Source organism: Pecten maximus, chromosome 14 (genome assembly GCF_902652985.1).
Source record: "Pecten maximus chromosome 14, xPecMax1.1, whole genome shotgun sequence".
Classification (NCBI taxonomy): Eukaryota; Metazoa; Mollusca; class Bivalvia; order Pectinida; family Pectinidae; genus Pecten; species Pecten maximus.
In genome coordinates, this window is record NC_047028.1 from 37,332,082 (window position 1) to 37,354,565 (window position 22,484).

The following is a 22,484-nucleotide window of genomic DNA, read 5'->3' on the forward strand; positions in this document are numbered from 1 at the left end:
TATTGGTACTTTCATTTTGAACAGGGTTTATGTAAACATTAGTGATGTTTAGCTGAGGAGTGCGTAATATGTCTAAGCTTCTTCCTTATGTCTGCCCGAAGTGGGCGCAGAATCTGAATCACATTCCCAAGTATAGAATCCAGGTAACGATGCTTGAAATTGAATGTAAAATATAGGAAGAACAGGTACCGAAATGCCGTTTACCTCTAACTCGCGTACGACTTTTTACTCAAATACACTCAAATATACTCAAATACACTCAAATACACACAAAAATACTCAAATACAAATAAAATTCACTTCTATAACATCAATTTGTATGTAATGTGATCATTAATTTGTAAATATTACGACATAAGGCCTGATAAAAAACCAAACCAAACCAACAACTTTGCAAGGGAGGTAACTCCTTTTCCTATACAACCTATCATACCTATTGAAAACGTCAGTCTGGTTTTCTTAAATGTTTTTTAAGGCCTGACTCTTTCCTACAAATATATTTGATTATTATTATTGTTTTTAAGGATGTTAGTCTGCCTGTCTCTTTCTACTAAATATATTAAATTACATGTATTATTGTTACTCAATTAAAATACTCTAGATTTCAATACATAAACTATAAAATGCCATGTATGCAAAGAATATTTACTCATGCACAAATAATTTTTTTAGTTGAGGAAATAGACTTTGTTGTCAGGTTATACCGTTTTAGTCACTTTCAGCATTATCTCTCTATATATATATATCTGTGTAGATTTATGTGTGCTTATCATATCTATTCCGATGCCGATGGCAAAAGAGAATCGAATTTCCAGGAGGCATAGGAGGCATAGGAAGCGAACGGAGAGAGCTAACCATGGCACAGGATATGTGATAAACTTTAGAAACAGCAGATCAGAGTGTTTTGAAAAGTGAATAGTGTGAACTTCTGCTATCGGCATCGGAATAGTTTATTGGAATAGTTTACTTGAATTGTTTATTCATTTGATAATCTATAGTCATAATGATTTTTTTTTAAATTATATCTTCATTATAACTCACTCTCTCTCTCTCTCTCTCTCTCTCATATGTAAATATATGTCATCTTGTAAAAATAAATGTATTATATGTATGTAAAATTATATAGGGAAAGGGCTTAATATAAGTTTGATAACTTGTGCCCAATTCCCATGTATATATTAAGATACAATCAAAATGTGTTTTATCATTTTCTCTGGCATTAATGACACAATTATCCTCTGTAAAATATTTAGATTTTAATTTTCTTCAAATCTAACGGGCAAATTTCCTTCTTCTATTTCAAATTAGTGATAAGTTTTTGTCCAACTTTGGTCTGAGCTGTCTTTGAGCCATGTAAAGCCCCCAATTTAAGGAAATTGATTATGACTTCATATAATGTGTTCTGTGACCTATGGAGCCCTTAGTGTTGAGCCCAATAGGAAAAAATCCTTAATATTTTCCTTTAATGTAGGAATGACATGGTTTTTCTTAATCAGGTCCATACAGGTGCCCTTTAGTAATCACTCTGTCTGTTTGTTTGTTTGTTTGTCTGTCCATCCACAATAGTTCCTTAAGTTTCATACTTATTGATCATGACCAACTCCTGACCAAGACAAAGCTAGGTCACTCTGGGTGAGAGGTCAAGGTCATTTGGATCAAAAGGTGAAGGACAATGTAGATCTTTGACAATAATTCTGTCTGTTTGTGGGAAGGTAAAAGCTAACATGTGTTTTATAGTATACTGTATTTATATTTCCATTAGCACAGAAAACTGTGATTATAACTGATAAAATGAATACTTTATAGTCCTTCCTGTGAAACCTAAAGCAGGTCAGCATTTTCTCAAGCCTAAGTTGAGTATAGGATACAATTTCTTCAAATGAATTTCAGATCGCTTTCACTACAATTCTTAATAATTACATCTCTTTTTATCTTGTCTGATGAACTTTTCCATAAGAAATAATAAATTTCTGTATTCAGTTTTTTAATGAATATCACCAGGATTTGGTAAAGTAATAAAAAGATGATTTAACAACTTCATGAACAGATGATTTTTGCAAATATATATACATGTGTATACATATTATAAGTATATTCAGGCAAAATGCAACCTCTCAAATAAAATTGAATAAAATTAATGTATTGCATTTTTTGTTTTTTTGCTTTTAGTTTGTTTTTAGATGATATGCCTATACTTCACACAGAAAAAAATCATCTAAATATATAAAAGTACACATATATATTAATATACAATCCTGGTGTATTTCTGTTTTTGATAGGAAATTAAAAAGTTAAAACAAAGACATGTGTTATTAGCCTTTACCTAATTATGGAAAACGTTAAACATACATGTTTAGTACATTTGAAGTAGAATCCTTGAGGTTTCCTTATAAGAAGTAAAACCATCTTATGGACCATAATATTCAATCATATCATCACAGAGTAAATTTTGAAATTTTGAAGCCCATATGAATCAACACCTGATGGTCTTAACTTATTTCTCCTTGAACTGTTATTATGCCTCTTTTATCAGTTTAATGTTGTTTTTGTTTCTTTTTTATATTAACAAATTTTGGGATATTGTGGTATACTATATATAAATTAAGGTTTATTATGAGTTTATCACATATATTCTTATTTTGGTAAAATGTGCTATAATTGTAGAAAGCTTATAATTATGTTCTTAACATTGCTTATGTTATATTTTAATGTAATTGTGGAATATTTGATGAACTTAATATTAATAGCGCGAGGTACAAAAGAAGAGTAACAAGCTGAGTCCCTGATACAATATTTTTAATTCATACTCATCTTTAAACTTGAGTTTTTATACTGATGTTAAATGACCAGTTTAAGATAATTCATTTTATATCTGGTTTAATTAGTTCTTAAGAAATTAAATCTTCAGTATGTCTCACAGGTAAAAATCTGTTATTCAACTCTGACGACAATCGGGCCGTGAATCGCGAATGATTAAAACATTGATTTAAACTACTTCTCGGTCAAATAAACCCCTAATGTTTTGCATATGATACAGTTGGGCATTTCAGAACAAATATTTGGCTCTGTTCTTTGAAAATAATGCTAATTTAAGCCCCATTTCCCAACGTTTCGATAATTCCAAGTCAATTTCGGTAAAGCCTAAATATCCCAACCGACCCCATATATAGTTCTTAAGAGTCACCAAGATCGTATATTAACGACCATGTTACACACAAAATAAGGTTATGTGTGTGAAATACATTTGTATTTGAGTATATGTTTGTGTATTTGAGTATATTTTATGTGTATTTGAGTATATTTGAGTGTATTTGAGTATATTTTAGTGTATTTGAGTATATTTTATGTGTATTTGAGTATATTTGAGTGTATTTGAGTATATTTTATGTGTATTTGAGTATATTTGAGTGTATTTGAGTATATTTGAGTGTATTTGAGTATATTTTATGTGTATTTGAGTATATTTGAGTGTATTTGAGTATATTTGAGTGTATTTGAGTATATTTTAGTGTATTTGAGTATATTTTATGTGTATTTGAGTATATTTGAGTGTATTTGAGTATATTTTAGTGTATGTGAGTAAAAAGTCAAGACGATGGTGGGCTATAAACCACTGTCACATCAACCTGCATGTAAAATGCATACTGAATAAGTGACTACAGGTTGGGCACATGCTAATTAAACGCTATTACTTGCGTATATATAGCTATATATAAATATATAATAACTAATAATGATAACTATTTGTACATGTAGCTATACCTACATTGTAGGCTTACTGAAGAAAAACGACAATGCATGCGCACAAAACACCTGAAACTTGATGGAGACATTTTATTTCATAAACAACACTTGAACATACATTTGTGTAACGTAATCAATTTTTATTTGAAGCAAAAGAAGAATTTTTTTTTACGTAATCAGCTGGATTATTTCAGATTGAAACTGCTTTCAATATGTTCGCATGTTGTTTATAAAACACCCTCTGCAAGATTTAGATTTCACTTTTCTGCACATCTGTTCTTATCTTAAAAAAACATTTTGTTAGTTTGGTATAGCTTTAAATACATGACGCTAAAAGGCTAAAATAGTGATATGAAGCAATAATACTGATCTATTAACATGTGCCCAACCAGACATATGAAATAATTGTTCAGCCATGTATATATGGATTGGCAATTTCTTCATGATCATCACCTGTTCATGTTTGATCAGGTGATTACTAATTAAACTGCATGCATTCTCATTTCTTTCAGCTCGCCAATCCAGACACTCCAATTCATAGATGGAGCTTGCCAGGTACTCCGTCAAAGTTTGAAGTTTCCATAAAAAGGGACGACATGACCGGCAGCACTTTATCTGGCAACAAAGTATAATTTAAATCTTTCTTGAAACATATGACAAATAAAATGATGTAAAAAATATGTTTTACACATGTAGTAAATTTTAATGGTGTAACAGGAAAAAAAGTAGTGTGTCTCCACCAGTGATCGAAGTAGTGTGTCTCCACCAGTGATCGAAGTAGTGTGTCTCCACCAGGGATCGATGCAACGATCCTCAGCTTACTGTTCTGCCACTCTATGGACTAAAAAGAGAAATTTCCCCTAGTGTGAGGCTAGATGCATGTACACCTTATCCCTATGTATACTGGACAATTAAAACCATTGAAAAAAGTATATATTGTGATATATGGTTGCCTTAACTTCAAGCTTTGTGCTATGGGGACTTTCCTTTAGCTCAGTATATGGTCACCTTAACTTCCCTTTAGCTCAGTATATGGTCACTTTAACTTCAAGCTTTGTGCTATGGGAACTTTCCTTTAGCTCATGATCAGTCAGTAGCTAGAGAAGCAGACCAGTAAGCCATGGATCAAATCCATCGGTAAAGACTGATAGAATCTATTATGGGTCTGTTACGTGGACAGGGATATATAAACCAGAATGTAAGAGTCAGCACGAGGCTTGCTGAGTGTTGGCCAGCCAAACTCTTACACAAGGGTTGAGATAATCTTGTTTGCGGAACATACCCATGATTGATAATTTTTCTCACATACTTGCAATTCAACCAAACTAAAGTTTTTATGAAAGTTTTTCATCGCGCCATCTTCAATGCGCCTTAGAATGTGTGTCAAAATTTATGACATCATCATTTACAACTTGGTTACTCAACGTAAAATGATGACGTAACATTATTGTAAGCAGCGTCATATAGCGTGTGCCGGCTGTCTTTACCCACCCTGTGTAAGATCAATTTTTCTCCCATACTTCACAGGGTTTTCTGGCGGTTGCTAGGGAAAAGATAAATCAATCTCACACAGGGTGAGTAAAGACAGTCGACACGCGCTATATGACGCTGCTTACAATAATGTAACATCATCATTTTACGTTGAGCAACTAAGTCGCAAATGATGAAGTCATCAATTTTGACGCACATACCAAGTGGCATTGAAGACGGTGAGATGGCAAAGTTTTATACAAAAAAAAACAACTTAAGTTTAGTTGCAAGTACATGTATGTGAGAAAAATAATCAATCATGGTTCTGTTCCGCGAACATGGATATCCCAACCCTGGTGGAAGAGTTTGGCTGGCCAGCACTCAGCCAGTCTCGTGCTGATCACTGGCCAAACTCTTACACTCGGGTAGAGATATCCCTGTCCACGAAACAGACCCATGATAGATTCTATTTATCCTATCTCTAGCAACCGCGAATAATCCTGTGAAGTATGTGAGAAACACGGCCACTCTCTTTCCTGTTACACACACACACTACTTAGACTGAATTATGTGCATGTATTGTACTTGAAATATTTAAAGCAATTTAGCATTATTGATATACAATTTACATTGTAACTACAAAGAATTTTTAATTTTAACTTTAAATAAAATTTGTTTTATATTTTATAGATAATTAGAACCTGTTCTATGGAGAAAAATCCCAGCTGTTTTTTTTAATTCTGTAACATTCATGCATGGCTAAGAATTATCCTGATATTTTACAAAAATATCATGGAAAACTGAAAATATGTTAAGAGTTTCTAATTTGATTGGTTACAAACATCTTAATAATAGAAGTGAAAAACTAGCACTTTTTTAGCTCACCTGGTCCGAAAGGCCAAGGTGAGCTTATGCCATACCGTTGCGTCCGTCGTCCGTCCGTCCGTCCGTCAACAATTGACTTCTTCTTCATAACCACACATCAGAATTTGACCAAATTTGGTCAGAAGCATCCCTATGGGGTGGGGACTCAAAATTGTACAAATGGTGGGGCTGACCCCCAAGGGTCTGAGGGAAGGGGGCAAAAAGGGGTCAATTTGGCTCTCTTAATATAAACGACTTCTTCTCTGAAACCAAGCAATGGATATCGCTCATATTTGCCCGGTAGCATCACTATTGGGTGGGGATTCAAAATTGTACAAATGGTGAGGCTGACCCCCCGGGGGCCTGAGGGGTGGGGCCATGAGGGGTCAATTTGGCTGAATTGATATGAACAACTTCTTCTCTGAAACTAAGCAAGGGATATCGCTCATATTTGCCTGGTAGCATTCTTTTGGGTAGGGATTCAAAATTTTATAAAGGAAGGAACTGGCCCCCACTCCCCCCGGGGTGCAGAGGGCGGGGTCAAAAGGGGTCAATTGGTTTAAACAACTTCTTTTCTGAAACTAAGCAATGGATAACACTCACATTTGTGTGGTAGCATCCCTATGGGGTTGTGCCAAACATCAATTTTATTTCATGGATTAATGCATTTTTTGGCATAAAAACCTCACGTACCCATATAAAATGCCTATGATATATTGACATAGCAATACCAGTAACAAATATACTTAATCATCATTCTTGTTTCATATCTCATGAAATCCAGGTGAGCGATACAGGCCCTCTGGGCCTCTTGTTAACACATGTTGACAAATTTGGGTTGTTGAATGAAACTAAATATATATACTTTTGACTGAAATAAGACAACTTTTAAAATACATGTTGATTTTGGATATTTTTTTCACAAAAAAAAAATTAAAAAAAAACACATAGTCTTATACCCTGTAATAAGAAAAAGATTACTAAGTGAGAGAATCATTTCTTTCATTTAAGGTACGAAAACTAGAATTTTTGATGGCAGATGCTGTATCGCGAAAATGTGGTCATGTGATCACTTGTGGAGGTGTACAATCTAATCACTGTAGAGCTACAGCCGTGGCCGCACGGCAGCTACAACTACAACCACACCTGCTACTTAGGACAGATGTACAGGTACATATAACATGATATTGTCTTGTTTATCTGATAAATTGAGAGTAAACAGGTGTTTGATAATGAAGTACGATGTAGGAACACAGAGCATAATAAAAACAATTTAAAAAATCTTCTTGTTAGACATGGAGCGTAATGAAAAACGATATAAGATGTCTTCTTATTATACACCGAGTGTAAGGAAAACAATTTTAGATATCTAAATGATAAGTCAGTAGTAAAAATGTGATCAAGTAAGATGTTATAAACTTTAAAATTATATATATCTAGGTAGATTTCAGCAGCTACCTTCTTCAGTCAAGTTGAGTGCTTCTACATTATTAATTGAAGCTGAAGAAAAGCCACAACCAGACTCCTGATTTTGTTGAACCTTGTCTGTCAGTTTATGGGAGAATGGAAGGGGTTGATTACGTACGTTAATAAATTGGGATGAATATCATTTGATTAATAAGTAATCATTCTGAGTTTTAAGAGGAATTCTTTGACTTCAGCATATCTAAAATATTGGGCCTGTCCTGATCGATTGGTCCAAACCTCCAGGGGAAAGGAATCTGCCATTGACTGGTCTCAGCTCCTTGGGAAAGGGAGTCTGCTCTGATCAACTGGTCCCGACCTTCAGGGGAAGGAAGTCTGCCCTGATCAACTGGTCCCAACCCCTGGGGAAGGGAGTTTGCCCAGATCAACTTAGCTCAACCTCAGGTAAAGGGAGTCTGCCCTGTTCAACTGGTTCCAACCCCCTGGGGAAGGGAGGCTATCCAGATCGACTTAGCTCAACCTCTGGTAAGGGAAGTCTGCTTTGATCGACTGGTCCCAACCCTCTGGGGAAGGGAGTGTGCCCTAATTGACTGGTCCGAACCCCCTGGGGAAGGGTGTCTGTCATCCACTGGTCTCAACCCCCAGGGGAAGGGAGGCTATCCAGATCAACTTAGCTCAACCTCTGTAAAGGAAGTCTGCTTTGATCGACTGGTCCCAACCCCCTGGGGAGGGGGTCTATTCTAATAGTCTGGTCTCCATCTCCTAGGAAGGAGTTGAGGGATTGTTCAATTATTCCAGTACTTTTATTTGAATTTTACCATTTTTAATAGAAAAATACAAGCATTATATTTTGTTCATTATTTTGTAGGATCAGTCAAAGATAGGTAGTGAGGGGAACCTATTGTTGGATCGTCTTTGTGGATCGAACATGTATATTGTACCTAGGAAGTCACCGTATGAAACCGAATTAAAACCACGCATGGAAACTTTGGCTAAAAAACTCAGGTACGTTTCTCTCTGAATAAACAATTTTATTTACTGTAAACAACAGGGACTTGGTTAATATTTTCACGATTAATTATTAAGTTAATAAATAAAAATGATACAGATATTATGCAAAAAATTGAACCTGAGTTGCAGTGTTAATGCTTGATTTTCATTTCTGAATAAGCTGAAAGGTTTAACTTATAAGTACATGTCGGTTTTCAGTTTTGTATTAAGGTGTCAGAATCATCAATTTTGAAATAGTAATTATAACTATAAGCTAAAATTGGTTCAAATATAAACCCTTCCCAAACTTTAACACTAGGTATTTGAAGATTAGTACTGTAATAGAAAAATGTTATTACAATTTAAAAAGCAAACATTGTAAAAATAGATGTCTGAATATTGTAATTATTATATCTTTTTCCCAAAAGTTAGATGAATTGAGGTATGGCACCCCTTGGGGGCAGAGAGACAAGGTGCTATAGAGGTATCATACTTTGGGATATTTTGGCGTTGCCAAATTTGGCGTTTTTAGCTCAAAATATAGCGGTTGAATATTGTTGCTCTGTGGCTAAGTGACAGGATTCAATCACCTACCTGAGATATAGCCATTGTTTGAATAGGTCTTTTCTGAGAACACATCAGTATAAGCCTTGTATATTTCCTCTCATCTGGTTGCACAGGAAAACAGTCTTCGCTTTATAAGTTACACAAGTTAATCGATCGATCGAGTTGCGAATTGTCCTTGAACACCCACTAATACAACAATCAATATGAAAACAACGTGAACGAAATTTATGACATATTAAGAAGAAAACATACCAGTATGAGACATTTTTGTAACCAGGAAATCAAATATTATCCAGTGAGATGTTTAGTCTCTGTGACTTCGTCACGGTGATCTCAAAATTAAAAAAATTGTAATATTACCACTATACACATATAGCATATTAGTAATTTTTGTCAAGATTGTTGGAATGTCCTTGAGGAGAGTGGTGCTGATGCAGGACCTCTGGGCCTCTTCTTGAAATACTTTTGACTGCATGAAGCCAGTGACTTTTGTTCGCTTTCAAAAGGGTTTATAAGAAAAGCATAACATGCTCCCATTGAACAGTGAATGATAATTCTATATATGATCTAAAATGGCATCCTATTGCATAGTTTGTTTTACTGAGATTAAAAAAAAAATCTATGAAAGAGGAGAGATTTTGAAGTCTTGTCTTTCATATATACATCTAAAAACACATTTAAATATTTGTGAAAATGCTGATTTCTCTGTCCATCATCCACAATGTCCATTATCACTTTTGATGATTTCACAAATCTTTGTCTATTATACAGCATCCAATTGTGATGAAGTCATGTGTATTATATAACAATGTTAGACAGGGCTCAAAGTGGCACACAATTTTTTAGTGGCCATGCAGGTGCCTTATAGGTCAATAACCAGTCGACATGGCCACTAAAAAATTGTGTAAATTTGATATTTCATTAATCTTTCAAAGGTTGCAGTCAATGCTAAAATGACACAATGGAAAAAGTTACAGAGAGATGTTTTACTGTATTGAAGAACTAAAAGATATTTTTTTTAAAGTTAAGACAATTTGGCGGGGCTATTAAAGAATTAAAAGATTTTTTCTTTAAAATTAAGACAACTTGGCCTGGCAGCTAACGTTTCCAATTCGCGCCTAGATTTTATGAGTTGGTAGCCAAATAGGCCTCCTGGTAAAAATATCACTTTGAGTCCCGTTAGAAAGTAAACACGCTGTAGGTATTTACCTTCCAATCACATGGCTCTATTGAATGTTGCTATAGCGATATTTTACCTACAGGGAGGAAACGGGGAAGGAGGCCTATCTGGTGCCAGTTGGCGGATCCAACTCAGTCGGTTTATTTGGATACATCACAGTGTTTGAAGAACTGATTTCTCAGGTAATGATATTGATATCACTGTAAAAATGAACAGTTTAGGGTCGGGATTGTTCCAATAAAATATCAACCTGACCCCAGGACTCCACATTAAATCACTTCTATACATGGATGGAGACCTTCCTATTCTATGTAATTTATTAAATAAATTCTATATATATTAATTCATCAAACCTGGAGTCATTTTGGGGTTTGGTAGATGTTTTACAGGAAAAACCCTCATATTATTTTACTGTTTGAATTTAAAAGTATTTAACTATGAATTATGACTGTTAAAATATGTGAGAAAGATTTTGGTTAAATATTATAAGCCCTGTAACAAAGGCAACCCTTTCACCCCTACTAACCGTATTGGACTTCAAATTATGAAAGAATGGCAGAGTCCACTAAAGTTTCTTAGGGTGAAAGGGTTGAGGAGAGTTGGGATTGTATTGGGATCTCAAAATCTGACACTCTGCCCACACAACAGAGTTGAGTGTTTTGATGACAAATATCAAAGCGTTGTGTGTTTTTGATGACATATATCGAAGCGTTGTGTGTTTAATTTTGATGACATATATCAAAGCATTGTGTTTTTGATGACATATATCACAGCGTTGTGTGTTTTTATGACCTATATCACAGCATTGTGTGTTTTTGATGACATATATCGAAGCGTTGTGTGTTTAATTTTGATGACATATATCAAAGCATTGTGTTTTGATGACCTATATCACAGCGTTGTGTGTTTTTATGACCTATATCACAGCATTGTGTGTTTTTGATGACATATATCAAAGTGTTGAGTGTTTTGATGACATATATCGAAGCGTTGTGTGTTTAATTTTGATGACATATATCAAAGCATTGTGTTTTTGATGACATATATCAAAGCGTTGTGTGTTTTGATGACATATATCAAAGCGTTGTGTTTTAATGACAAATATCAAAGCGTTGTGTGTTTTTATGACCTATATCAAAGTGTTGTGTGTTTTTGATGACATATATCAAAGCATTGTGTTTTAATGACAAATATCAAAGCGTTGAGTGTTTTTGATGACATATATCAAAGCATTGTGTTTTGATGACAAATATCAAAGTGTTGTGTGTTTTTTAGCCCACCATCATCAGATGGTGGGCTATTCAAATCGCCCTGCGTCCGTGGTCCGTCGTCCGTCCGTCCGTCCCTCCGTCCGTCCGTCCCTCCGTCCGTCCGTCCGTCCGTCCGTAAACAATTCTTGTTATCGCTAATCCTCAGAAAGTACTGAAAGGATTTTTCTCAAATTTCATATGTATGTTCCCCTTGGTGTCTAGTTATGCATATTGCATTTTGAGACCAATCGGAAAACAACATGGCCGACAGGCAGCCATCTTGGATTTTGACAATTGAAGTTTGTTATCGCTATTTCTGAGAAAGTACTGAAGGGATCTTTCTCAAATTTCATATGTAGGCTCCCCTTGGTGCCTAGTTATGCATATTGCATTTTGAGACCAATAGGAAAACAACATGGCCGACAGGCAGCCATCTTGGATTTTGATAATTGAAGTTTGTTATCGCTATTTCTGAGAAAGTACTGAAGGGATCTTTCTCAAATTTCATATGTAGATTCCCCTTGGTGCCTAGTTATGCATATTGCATTTTGAGACCAATCAGAAAACAACATGGCCGACAGGCAGCCATCTTGGATTTTGATAATTGAAGTTTGTTATCGCTATTTCTGAGAAAGTACTGAAGGGATCTTTCTCAAATTTCATATGTAGGCTCCCCTTGGTGCCTAGTTATGCATATTGCATTTTGAGACCAATCGGAAAACAACATGGCCGACAGGCAGCCATCTTGGATTTTGATAATTGAAGTTTGTTATCGCTATTTCTGAGAAAGTACTGAAGGGATCTTTCTCAAATTTCATATGTAGGTTCCCCTTGGTGCCTAGTTATGCATATTGCATTTTGAGACCTATCGGAAAACAACATGGCCGACAGGCAGCCATCTGGATTTTGACAATTGAAGTTTGTTATCGCTATTTCTCAGAAAGTACTGAAGGGATCTTTCTCAAATTTCATATATAGGTTCCCCTTGGTGCCTAGTTATGCATATTACATTTTGAGACCAATCGGAAAACAACATGGCCGACTGGCAGCCATCTTGGATTTTGACAATTGAAGTTTGTTATCGCTATTTCTGAGAAAGTACTGAAGGGATCTTTCTCAAACGTTTTTGTAAGTTGCCCTTGGTCTGTAGTTCTGCATATTGCATCTTGGGACCAATAGGAAAACAACATGGCCGATAGGCAGCCATCTTGGATTTTGACAATTCAAGTTTGTTGTCGCTATTTATCAGAAATTGCTGAAGGGATCTTTCTGAAATTTCATTTGTAGGTTGCCCTCTGTGCCTAGTTATGCATATTGGATTTTGAGACCAGTCAGAAAACAACCTGCCCGACAGGCAGCCATCTTGTATTTTGACAATTGAAGTTTGTTATCGCTATTTTACAGAAGGTACTGAAGGGATCTTTCTCGAATTTCATATGTAGGCTCCCCTTGGTCCCTGGTGTTGCATTTTCGGACCAATCCGAAAACAACAGACAGCCATTATCGCTAAATCTTAAATTGTTTGCAAAGTACTAGAGGGCTGTTTCTGAATTTACACAGATTAGTAAGACTTAGAGGAAGGGAAAAGTAGAGAAAAGATCAATCTGACATGGAACCTATAAAGATCATTCAATGGTGGGCGCCAAGATCCCTCTGGGATCTCTTGTATGACCTATATCACAGCGTTGTGTGTTTTTGATGACAAATATCAAAGTGTTGAGTGTTTTGATGACATATATCACAGCGTTGAGTGTTTTGATGACATATATCAAAGCATTGTGTTTTGATGACCTATATCACAGCGTTGTGTGTTTTTATGACCTATATCACAGCGTTGTGTGTTTTTGATGACATATATCAAAGCATTGTGTGTTTTTATGACCTATATCACAGCGTTGTGTGTTTTTGATGACATATATCAAAGTGTTGAGTGTTTTGATGACATATATCACAGCATTGTGTGTTTTTGATGACATGTATCAAAGTGTTGAGTGTTTTGATGACAAATATCAAAGCATTGTGTTTTGATGACATGTATCAAAGTGTTGAGTGTTTTGATGACATATATCACAGCGTTGTGTGTTTTTGATGACATATATCAAAGTGTTGAGTGTTTTGATGACATATATCACAGTGTTGTGTGTTTTTGATGACATATATCAAAGCATTGTGTTTTGATGACAAATATCAAAGCGTTGAGTGTTTTTGATGACAAATATCAAAGCGTTGTGTGTTTTTATGACCTATATCACAGCGTTGTGTGTTTTTGATGACATATATCAAAGCATTGTGTTTTGATGACAAATATCAAAGCGTTGAGTGTTTTTGATGACAAATATCACAGCGTTGTGTGTTTAGATGACATATATCAAAGTGTTGAGTGTTTTTGATGACATATATCAAAGCGTTGCATGTTTTGATGACATATATCAAAGTGTTGAGTGTTTTTGATGACATATATCAACGCGTTGTGTCTGTTGATAGGGCCTGTTTGACCAATTTGATGACATTGTTTTTGCCTGTGGATCCGGCGGTACAGCAGCTGGTCTCGCTATCAGTAATCATCTCACGGGATCTCGCATCAGGTATTATTTAAATTCTCGGATGTTAAATCAAGTTAGTTTAAAATTTTACTTTTAAATTTCTGTGTTTAAATTGGTTGATAAAAAAAGTCCAACTTCGTCCTGACTTGATGTAAAGTTATATAATGTAATACGTTTTTCATGACTGACCTTTTAACAAATCCTTCATTTAGAAGATTTATAATAATCATCCCAAATTTATGGTAACTTTGGAGATCGAGGATGCTTGGAATCTGGACTTTAAAGTTCAGTATTTATCTCAGTTTTCTTAAAGTATCAGTGATGTACCAACCAAACCTGGAACAATGCAGCATTGTAGAATTGACATCTCAACACAATCTACAGATTAAATGAATTTAAATTTTTGGTATTGTTTTTTGCAATAATATATTTTTAGAAATTTATAGATTCCTTACAAAATATTAAATAATGAATTTGGAGTAAGTTCTTTAAAATATCTGATGTATTCTCTCACTTTTCTTGAAGAACGATTTATTGGTGAGTTTTGAAAACTAGTGACCTTAGTGTAATTTGCCACTTGTCTATAATGTACAGGTATATGTCACGAAACTTCCAAGATGTCACCTTGTTCACAAGTTTGTTTGTTTGTTTTCGCTTGTGAATTTAGCTCATCTGTCCATATACGGCATCCGTCTATAGGGCAAGTAAGCTTATGTCATTGTGTGTTGTCAGTCGTCTGGCCCGGCCTCTGAGAGCTGATACTAGGCCTGTAGTATGCTGCAGTAAAGGGCAAGTTCTTCAAATGAATGATCTTGACCTACATTCAAGGTCACAGGAGTCAAATCAGCTGAAATCTCTAAATGACTTCTTCTCAATAACCAAGAGGCATAGGCACCTTATAAATGTGCCTGTAGCATGCTGAGAAGGGAAAAGTTAAATTGTATATCAAGTTTATTCAAATGGATGACCTTGACCTACATTTGATGTCAGTGGGGTCAGATGTGCTAAACAACTTTTTGTTAATAACCAAGTGGCTCAGAGATCTGATATTTGGTCTATAGCATGCTTGGGTGAATGGCTACAAAGTTTGTTTCAATGGTCAATTCAAGGTCACAGGGTCAATTGTGTCAAAAATCTTTAAATGCTGGCTTCTCAATAACCAAGAGACAGAGACCTGATATTGTTTGAGTTTAGTGTAATATGCTGGAATGAAGGCTAAACAATTATTTTAAATGAATAAACTTAGCTGACCCTTATATTTCAATTAAATGGTAATCAGTTTACCATCTCCATTAATGATCTTCTAAGTTGCATCAGAAGCAGGTGGGAGATACAGGCCCATTAGGCCTCTTATTGATTTAGTTTCAATTTTTTTTTTAATGAAGTTTTGATTTTAATTTTAAAACTGACTAATCTGTACAGACAAGACATACAATATGAATAATGCTTACTTTCCTATTAAGTTGTGCTCTTACACATTAAAACAGATGCCATGCTATCATTGTGTGTGATGACAAAGCCTATTTTACTGACCACATCAATCAGACGTTGTGCAGTGTTGGACTTGACACTGTCCACTGCCAGGACATACTGGACATAATTGAAGGTCACAAAGGTCGTGGATATGGTCTGTCTACAAGTGAGGAGCTAGGTAAAGTTACATGTGGCAGGCATTAAGTAGTCCCTTCATTAGTCTGATTAGTACTGGAGTTAAAGTATCTATTCTGTATAAAAATTACACTTTCCTAACACCCGTCATCTCTCTATTACCAGGAGAAATACAACTATGTTTTCTAATTAAATTTATTAATATAATTGTACAATATAGAGTAAGATATCAGTGTCCATTGATATCCATCATGTTTCCATCTTTCTTATTTTAAGAACTTGACGTAACATTTATTTAACCTTGAATAACATCACCTGTGTCATTGATTTATCATATTTCTATCACAATACGGTGAGAGTTATTCAACTCCCAAGGCATGAAATAATCATTACAATTGTTGAATAACATTCAGTTTATACTACACATGGAATAAACCCTAAAGGCATGTTGATTGGTTGACACAGTGACAATTGACCCGAACTGCAATTGTTATTTATGTCATCAATAATCGAATGATGTCACATCACCAGGTCCCCGCCATTGTACACCTTATTTGCATACGCGAAATTAGACTAGACCACATTCCCCTTTGATTCAAGTCAATATCATTGTGGTCGAAACAGGTCACATGACTCGTTATTTTTCGTTGTGGAATTCATTTCACACTCAAATTATTTTTTAAAAGTTACAAAAGACACTCGCTAAGGCTCATGTCTTTTGTATCTTTAAAAAAAATAACTTACTCCAGTGAAATAAATTCCATATCAAACAACCACTCGTTGTGTAACCTCTATGTCACTTACACTTCTGGAACACCTGGGCCCAGTTGTTCAAGAGGTGTTTATATACAGTACCTTAATCAGTTTAGTGAATATTTCATTTATGCTTTACTTCAAAATAGCCATTGTAAATATTCATTAAAATTGGCAGGTAGGAAGAAATTGAAGAGTGCAATAAAGTTTCGTAATATCTTGTCAAGTTAATTTTGCCTGACATAATTGTTCAAATGAATGTCCTTGCCTTACATTCAGTTTCACAGGAGTCAGATATGCTAAAATCTAAAAAAACTCTTTCTTCTCAATAACCCGGAGATCTGATATTTTGTTTCTTTAAATGAATGACCTTGACCTACATTTAAGTCACAGGGGTCAAATAGGCTAAAACCTTCAAACAACTTCCTTTCAATAACCAAAACAGCCCGGAACCTGATATTGGGCCAGTGGTTGCTGAGTAAAGGGCTACAAAATTTATACAAATCAGTAAACCTGGCCTACACTTAAATTTGAATAAATGTTAATCAGTTGAACATCTGCATTAATGACCTAGGTCAACTTCAAAGTTGCTGTAGAACCATGTGAGTGATACAGGCCCATTCTTCCTCTTGTCTAAAGTGTACCATTTCTATGTTCTCGCTCAGAGTTCATTATGAACGTTAGTCAACAGTCAGGAATAATGCTGGACCCTGTCTACTCCGGGAAGGCTGCCAGGGGTCTGATGGAGGAACTCCGTAGTAATCCGGACAGGTTCCAGGGAAACCGCATACTTTTCTTACATACAGGTCTGTATATAATGAAGTGGATACTGCTCTTATAACAGTGCTAAGTTCTTCTGGTTGGTTGTGTACATTTGCAATTCTTTTAAATAAAAGACTTCTTCTAAGAACCAAAGAGGCATAGAGTCATGATATCTAGCTTTAGGTTGCAATTTCCTTTGGCTTCTTTTTAGCCCACCATCATCAGATGGTGGGCTATTCAAATCGCCCTGCGTCCGTGGTCCGTGGTCCGTCCGTCCCTCCGTCCGTACCTCCGTCCGTCTGTAAACAATTCTTGTTATCGCTATTTCTGAGGAAGTACCAAAGGGATCTTTCTCAAACTTCATATGTAGGTTCCTCTTGGTGCCTAGTTATGCATACTACATTTTGAGACTAATCGGGAAAACAACATGGCCGACAGACAGCCATCTTGGATTTTGACAATTGAAGTTTGTTATCGCTATTTCTCAGAAAGTACTGAAGAGATCATTCTCAAATTTCATATGTAGGTTCCTCTTGGTGCCTAGTTATGCATATTACATTTTGAGACCAATCGGAAAACAACATGGCCGACAGGCAGCCATCTTGGATTTTGACAATTGAAGTTTGTTATCGCTATTTCTCAGAAAGTACTGGAGGAATCTTTCTCAAATTCCATACATATGTTCCCCTTGGTGCCTAAATCTTAAATTTTATATATAGGTTTCCCTTGTTTGAAAAGTACTAGAGGTTTCTTCTGAATTTACACAGATTAGTTAGACATAGAAGAAGAGAAAAGTAGAGAAAAGATCAATCTGACATGGAACCTATGAAGAACATTCAATGGTGGGCGCCAAGATCCCTCTGGGATCTCTTGTTATATTTAGGTTCTCCTTGGTCCGTCTTTTGCATTTTTTGGACCTATCTGAAAACATCGTCGACAGACAACCATTATCGCTAAATCTCAAATTTCATATATAAGTTTCCCTTGTTTAAAAAGCACTGGAGGGATATTTCTCAATTTATACAGATTAGTAAGAGGAAGGAAAAAAAGAGAAAAGATCAATCTGACATGGAACCTATGAAGATCATTCAATGATGGGCGCCAAGATCCCTCTGGGATCTCTTGTTGTGTTTACTGATCAAAGTTAATCTGAATGTGACCAACCTTTGTTTCAGGTGGTGTATTTGGTATGTACGACGGTTCTCTAGATTCTGTGGTAAAAGCGGAGACGAAGGATTTGGTACATATGTGGCCAAGTATAGACAGTTCTCCAGAGTGAGAGGCCAGTGATAACACATATCATTGTTACCTAGTCCCTGCCTTAGTAGAAATATCAATTTATGTTAAAAGAAATACAGGGTCTGTCATATTCTTATTTTCTATGCAATATTCAATTAGAAATTTGTTTAATTTATATCAAATATATTTTTACAAAATTTATTTATAAATGACTACGGATACTGAATCACATGAAGTGTTCATATGAATTTTTATCATTTTAAATTATTTCTTGGGTACAAATTTTGTGGTCACCCAACACAACAATATGACAATAATACAAACAACAACATTCATTGGATATATATTTCATGTTTCCATAGCAACCAGACAACAGTTCAGTGATATGAATTTCGCTTCTCGATCTGTCAATCATGCATTTACTGAAGTTACCTAGAATTTTATTTGTGTTGCCATAGTTACCAGATCACGAAAACAACAGTTCATGTTACACAGTGGTGTCATTTTTGTTTCTCTATCTGTCAATCATGTATTTATTGAAGCTACCTAGAATTATAATTGTGTTCCCATAGTAAACCAGACCATGAAAACAATTCATGTTATACAGTGATATGTTTTTCGCGTCTTAATTTGTCAAACATGTATTTATGAAGCTACCTCAAATCACTCATTTTAATTATAACCAAACTAGACACCGCTGTGATATGGGTCCATCACCGAGTAATGTTGTGTTTATGTTCATATTGAAATGGTGCTGATACATTGTGATATCCTACATAGGCTCATAGAAAAATATAACATGGAAAATTAATACAAATTGGAACCACCTTTTAAACGAAAAAGCAAAGTGTCCATGTCTGTCGGAAACACATATTGTACCACATCACCAGACAATTTAAGCTGCAGGATTTCGCTTATTTTGTGCTAGAATATTTGGACCCGATAATCTATATTCTAGCTATGTATATATGAAGCTATTGCTGTTGTTATGGGGTTTACATAAAGATTTGTGATGTTTAATAAATGTAATAGTAGTATTTATGTATGTCATTCTATTATAAATAATATGCTGATGTTTAAATCCAGGATATTTTACAGAGTTATGTATGCCTATCGGAGTATCCTTGTCTCCATGGCATTATCATCAGCATTTTAATGATTTGTTCTCAGTGAAAGTTACACGTACGTAAATTATGGTTTTAATTTGTGATTATATACAATGATGTTAATATGTGATTTGATAAACTGATGTAATTTGTGATTTAATAAACTGATGTAATTTGTGATTTAATAAACTGATGTAATTTGTGATTTAATAAACTGATGTTAATTTGTGATTTAATAAACTGATGTTAATTTGTGATTCAATAAACTGATGCTAACTTATGATAATCAGATTAGTTAAGAAAATTATTAAATGCATCGAAGCAATATATATATACATTTGTATATCAATATTCCTCGTCATATCATTATCCATGGAGCAGTGACGAAATACAGCCATAGACTTATTATTAAAACGATAAGAAAACATTCCGGGATCTGTTTGAATTAGCGTATGTTTAGCGGGAATAAGTTATTCAGAAACCCTTTCACCTACAAGTTTGTATAAAGAAAATATGAAAGTTTGATCCCGACCATTTCATTTTATTGTACACACAGAACTATTTCCTGACTCATGATACATGTAGGTCATAAGACAATTTGAAGTCAGTCTGTTCGTTCCTCTCGTGTTTGTTCCTTGTCTCTGGGCTCAGTCTGTTCGTTTCTCTCGTGTTTGTTCCTTGTCTTAAAAAAATTCCTTCGTACTATGATTTCATGTCTTAATAGTATTTAATATGGGTATTTTTATTAATCATTGACCTTCATTCAGGGTCACAGAAGTCAAATTGGCTAAACATTTTAAACAACTTCTAAATAACCAAGAGTCCCAGAGGGTTGATATTGGGCCTGTAGCATGCTGGGATGATGGGCTATCAAGTTTGTTTTTCTATTGAATGACTTTGACCTACATGCATTGGCTAAAATCTTCTCAATAACCAAAAGATCCAGAGACTTGGTACAGTTGAGTGTAAGCTAACCTTTACACCCTATAGTGCACTCCTAGTGCACTACGTTTAAACTAGTAGTGCACTACATTTAAGCTACAGGTAAACTACATGTAGTAGTGCACTACGTCCAGTCAGGTGTGACCACAAATCCCCCTATACAGGTACTGGACAGTGCCACTGGACACCTGTGTTAGATACCTGTAGTTGTTACATATACAGACCTGTGTAAATTGACTGCCTTATATCTGTCATCCTGAATTTACCAAGTATATTTAAATGTTGATAAAATTTTATCTTATATTAACTCAAAATAAAATTGGCTGCGGTTCATACATGTATATGATATATTGCACAAGAGGAATTAAAACTCTATCAATTGGATTTGTAGTGGGTTTTTTTATCATTATTTTGTTTTTAAAAAGATTTCATTAAAGTGTAAAATTAAGGTTTATCTTCATGATTTCAAAATTTGTACATGTAATTATATACATTTGATATTGATGATTAATTCTACATTAGGCCTTGATGACTGTTTGTAGATTTTTTTTCTTAAGTACACTGTATATGTACATATATTTTAATATTTATTATTTCATCAGACAAAAATTTGTTGAATGTATTGTTAATTCACTAATATCTGTTTATTCAACCATGAAATCATTTCATAGTACATAATCAAGAATCAGAAGTTTTGTATATTCTCATTTATGTTCTGTAAGTCACAATATCTACACAAGTTACATGTATGTACCTGTACCTGTATGTATAATTGGTACTCTCAGGACATGCCTGTTGTCATGGCCACCTGGGCCCCAGGGCCCAAACCCCACCTGACCACCACCTTATGGACCTCCATAACACCTTATACCAACATGTATATACATGTATATATGTATCAGATGAGGATCAGTCTTAAGGTGTGCCTGCTTTACACCTGGCTATACTTTTGTCAAGTCCCCAATTACCACCCCAGGGGTCCATTTATAGCATGCTGTGCCAGGCTCCTCTGCCTTACCTACCTGTAATTAGCATCTAACACTACCCATATATTACATCTAACTGTAGATGTTGTGTTTTTAAAAAAAGGTTTTTTCCGAATCATCAAAAAATGATTTTTTTTTTATACATTTTTCTTCACAATAAAGATATTCAATAAATATAGTTAATATGCTGATTTTCTTTAATTACAAGAAGAGGTAAAATCCCCATCAGTTATACATCTTAAGGTAAAGAACAATTAATCATTTTCTTAATGCAATAGGGAAACACTTAAATGCTGATCAAAATGTATCCCAAAATGTTGTTTTTAAACAATATTGCAAAAATTGGCTTAAGGTCCACATGATCCACATGTGTGTATAATATATATTTGTTAGCAGGTAACTTTAAAGAAGAAAATTATGAAATCACAAATACAAGTGTTGTACAGCTCCAGATACATATACATGAACATGTATGTGTTTTATATAAGCTTAAAACTGTTGCCCTCCCCCTCCCCAAGTTTGCCAGTATATGTATTTCATAACAAAAATTACATTAATTGTTCCCTCAGGCCATTATCTCATTCTGTGTTACCTGTAACTGATGAGTGTAGGACAAAAGCCCCCCCGGACATTAGCCCCCCCGGACATTAGCCCCTAGGACAAAAGCCCCTCCGGACGAAAGCCCCCCCGGACATTAGCCCCCCCGGACAAAAGCCCCTTCATTATAAATTTAGCTGGTATACTTTATATAAATCTGTACTTTTGAAAAACAAAAACTGTATATATACTGCTGTTTTTATCTCTGAAATTTGGAGAATAATTGTGTGGAAAATGAAGGTCCTTGGTTCAATGTCAGAGCTGCATTATATGTCTGTGGTTAAACATCATAATTTATTTGTTCAAACTTTATATTATTAAGTAAGCTGAACATTTCAGGAAATGTACCTTTCTTCGTAAACATATAACCATCTACACATAGTTTCACTCCACCTTTGGCAGTACGTATGATCTCCATGCTGAACAAATTGTTACTGATTACACATAATTTCTGACCT

At 35.0% G+C, this 22,484-nt stretch overlaps 1 protein-coding gene across 4 annotated transcripts; it reads left to right on the top strand.

The window, feature by feature from the left end:
* The first annotated feature begins 11 nt into the window (after nucleotides 1-11).
* On the top strand, nucleotides 12-19,785 carry LOC117342392 (bifunctional D-cysteine desulfhydrase/1-aminocyclopropane-1-carboxylate deaminase, mitochondrial-like). 4 transcript variants are annotated; one of them, XM_033904547.1, is made up of 9 exons: nucleotides 12-143; nucleotides 4,257-4,370; nucleotides 7,090-7,248; nucleotides 8,372-8,508; nucleotides 10,323-10,422; nucleotides 13,975-14,075; nucleotides 15,521-15,684; nucleotides 17,060-17,200; nucleotides 18,332-19,785. In XM_033904547.1, exons 1-9 carry the CDS (start codon nucleotides 69-71, stop codon nucleotides 18,433-18,435), a joined length of 1,095 nt encoding a protein of 364 aa, XP_033760438.1. In that variant the 5' UTR covers nucleotides 12-68; the 3' UTR covers nucleotides 18,436-19,785. The 4 variants fall into 4 exon arrangements, with proteins under 4 accessions (XP_033760438.1, XP_033760441.1, XP_033760439.1 ...); XM_033904550.1 differs by lacking the exon at nucleotides 7,090-7,248; XM_033904548.1 differs by lacking the exon at nucleotides 4,257-4,370.
* The last annotated feature ends 2,699 nt before the right edge of the window (nucleotides 19,786-22,484 follow it).

Excerpts from the sequence above, each read along its gene's own strand:
- LOC117342392 (XM_033904547.1), top strand. The coding sequence starts at position 69 with ATGTCTAAGCTTCTTCCTTATGTCTGCCCGAAGTGGGCGCAGAATCTG. Across the intron at positions 4,371-7,089 it reads GCACTTTATCTGGCAACAAA|GTACGAAAACTAGAATTTTT; the intron begins GTATAATTTAAA and ends CTTTCATTTAAG. Across the intron at positions 7,249-8,371 it reads TACTTAGGACAGATGTACAG|GATCAGTCAAAGATAGGTAG; the intron begins GTACATATAACA and ends ATTATTTTGTAG.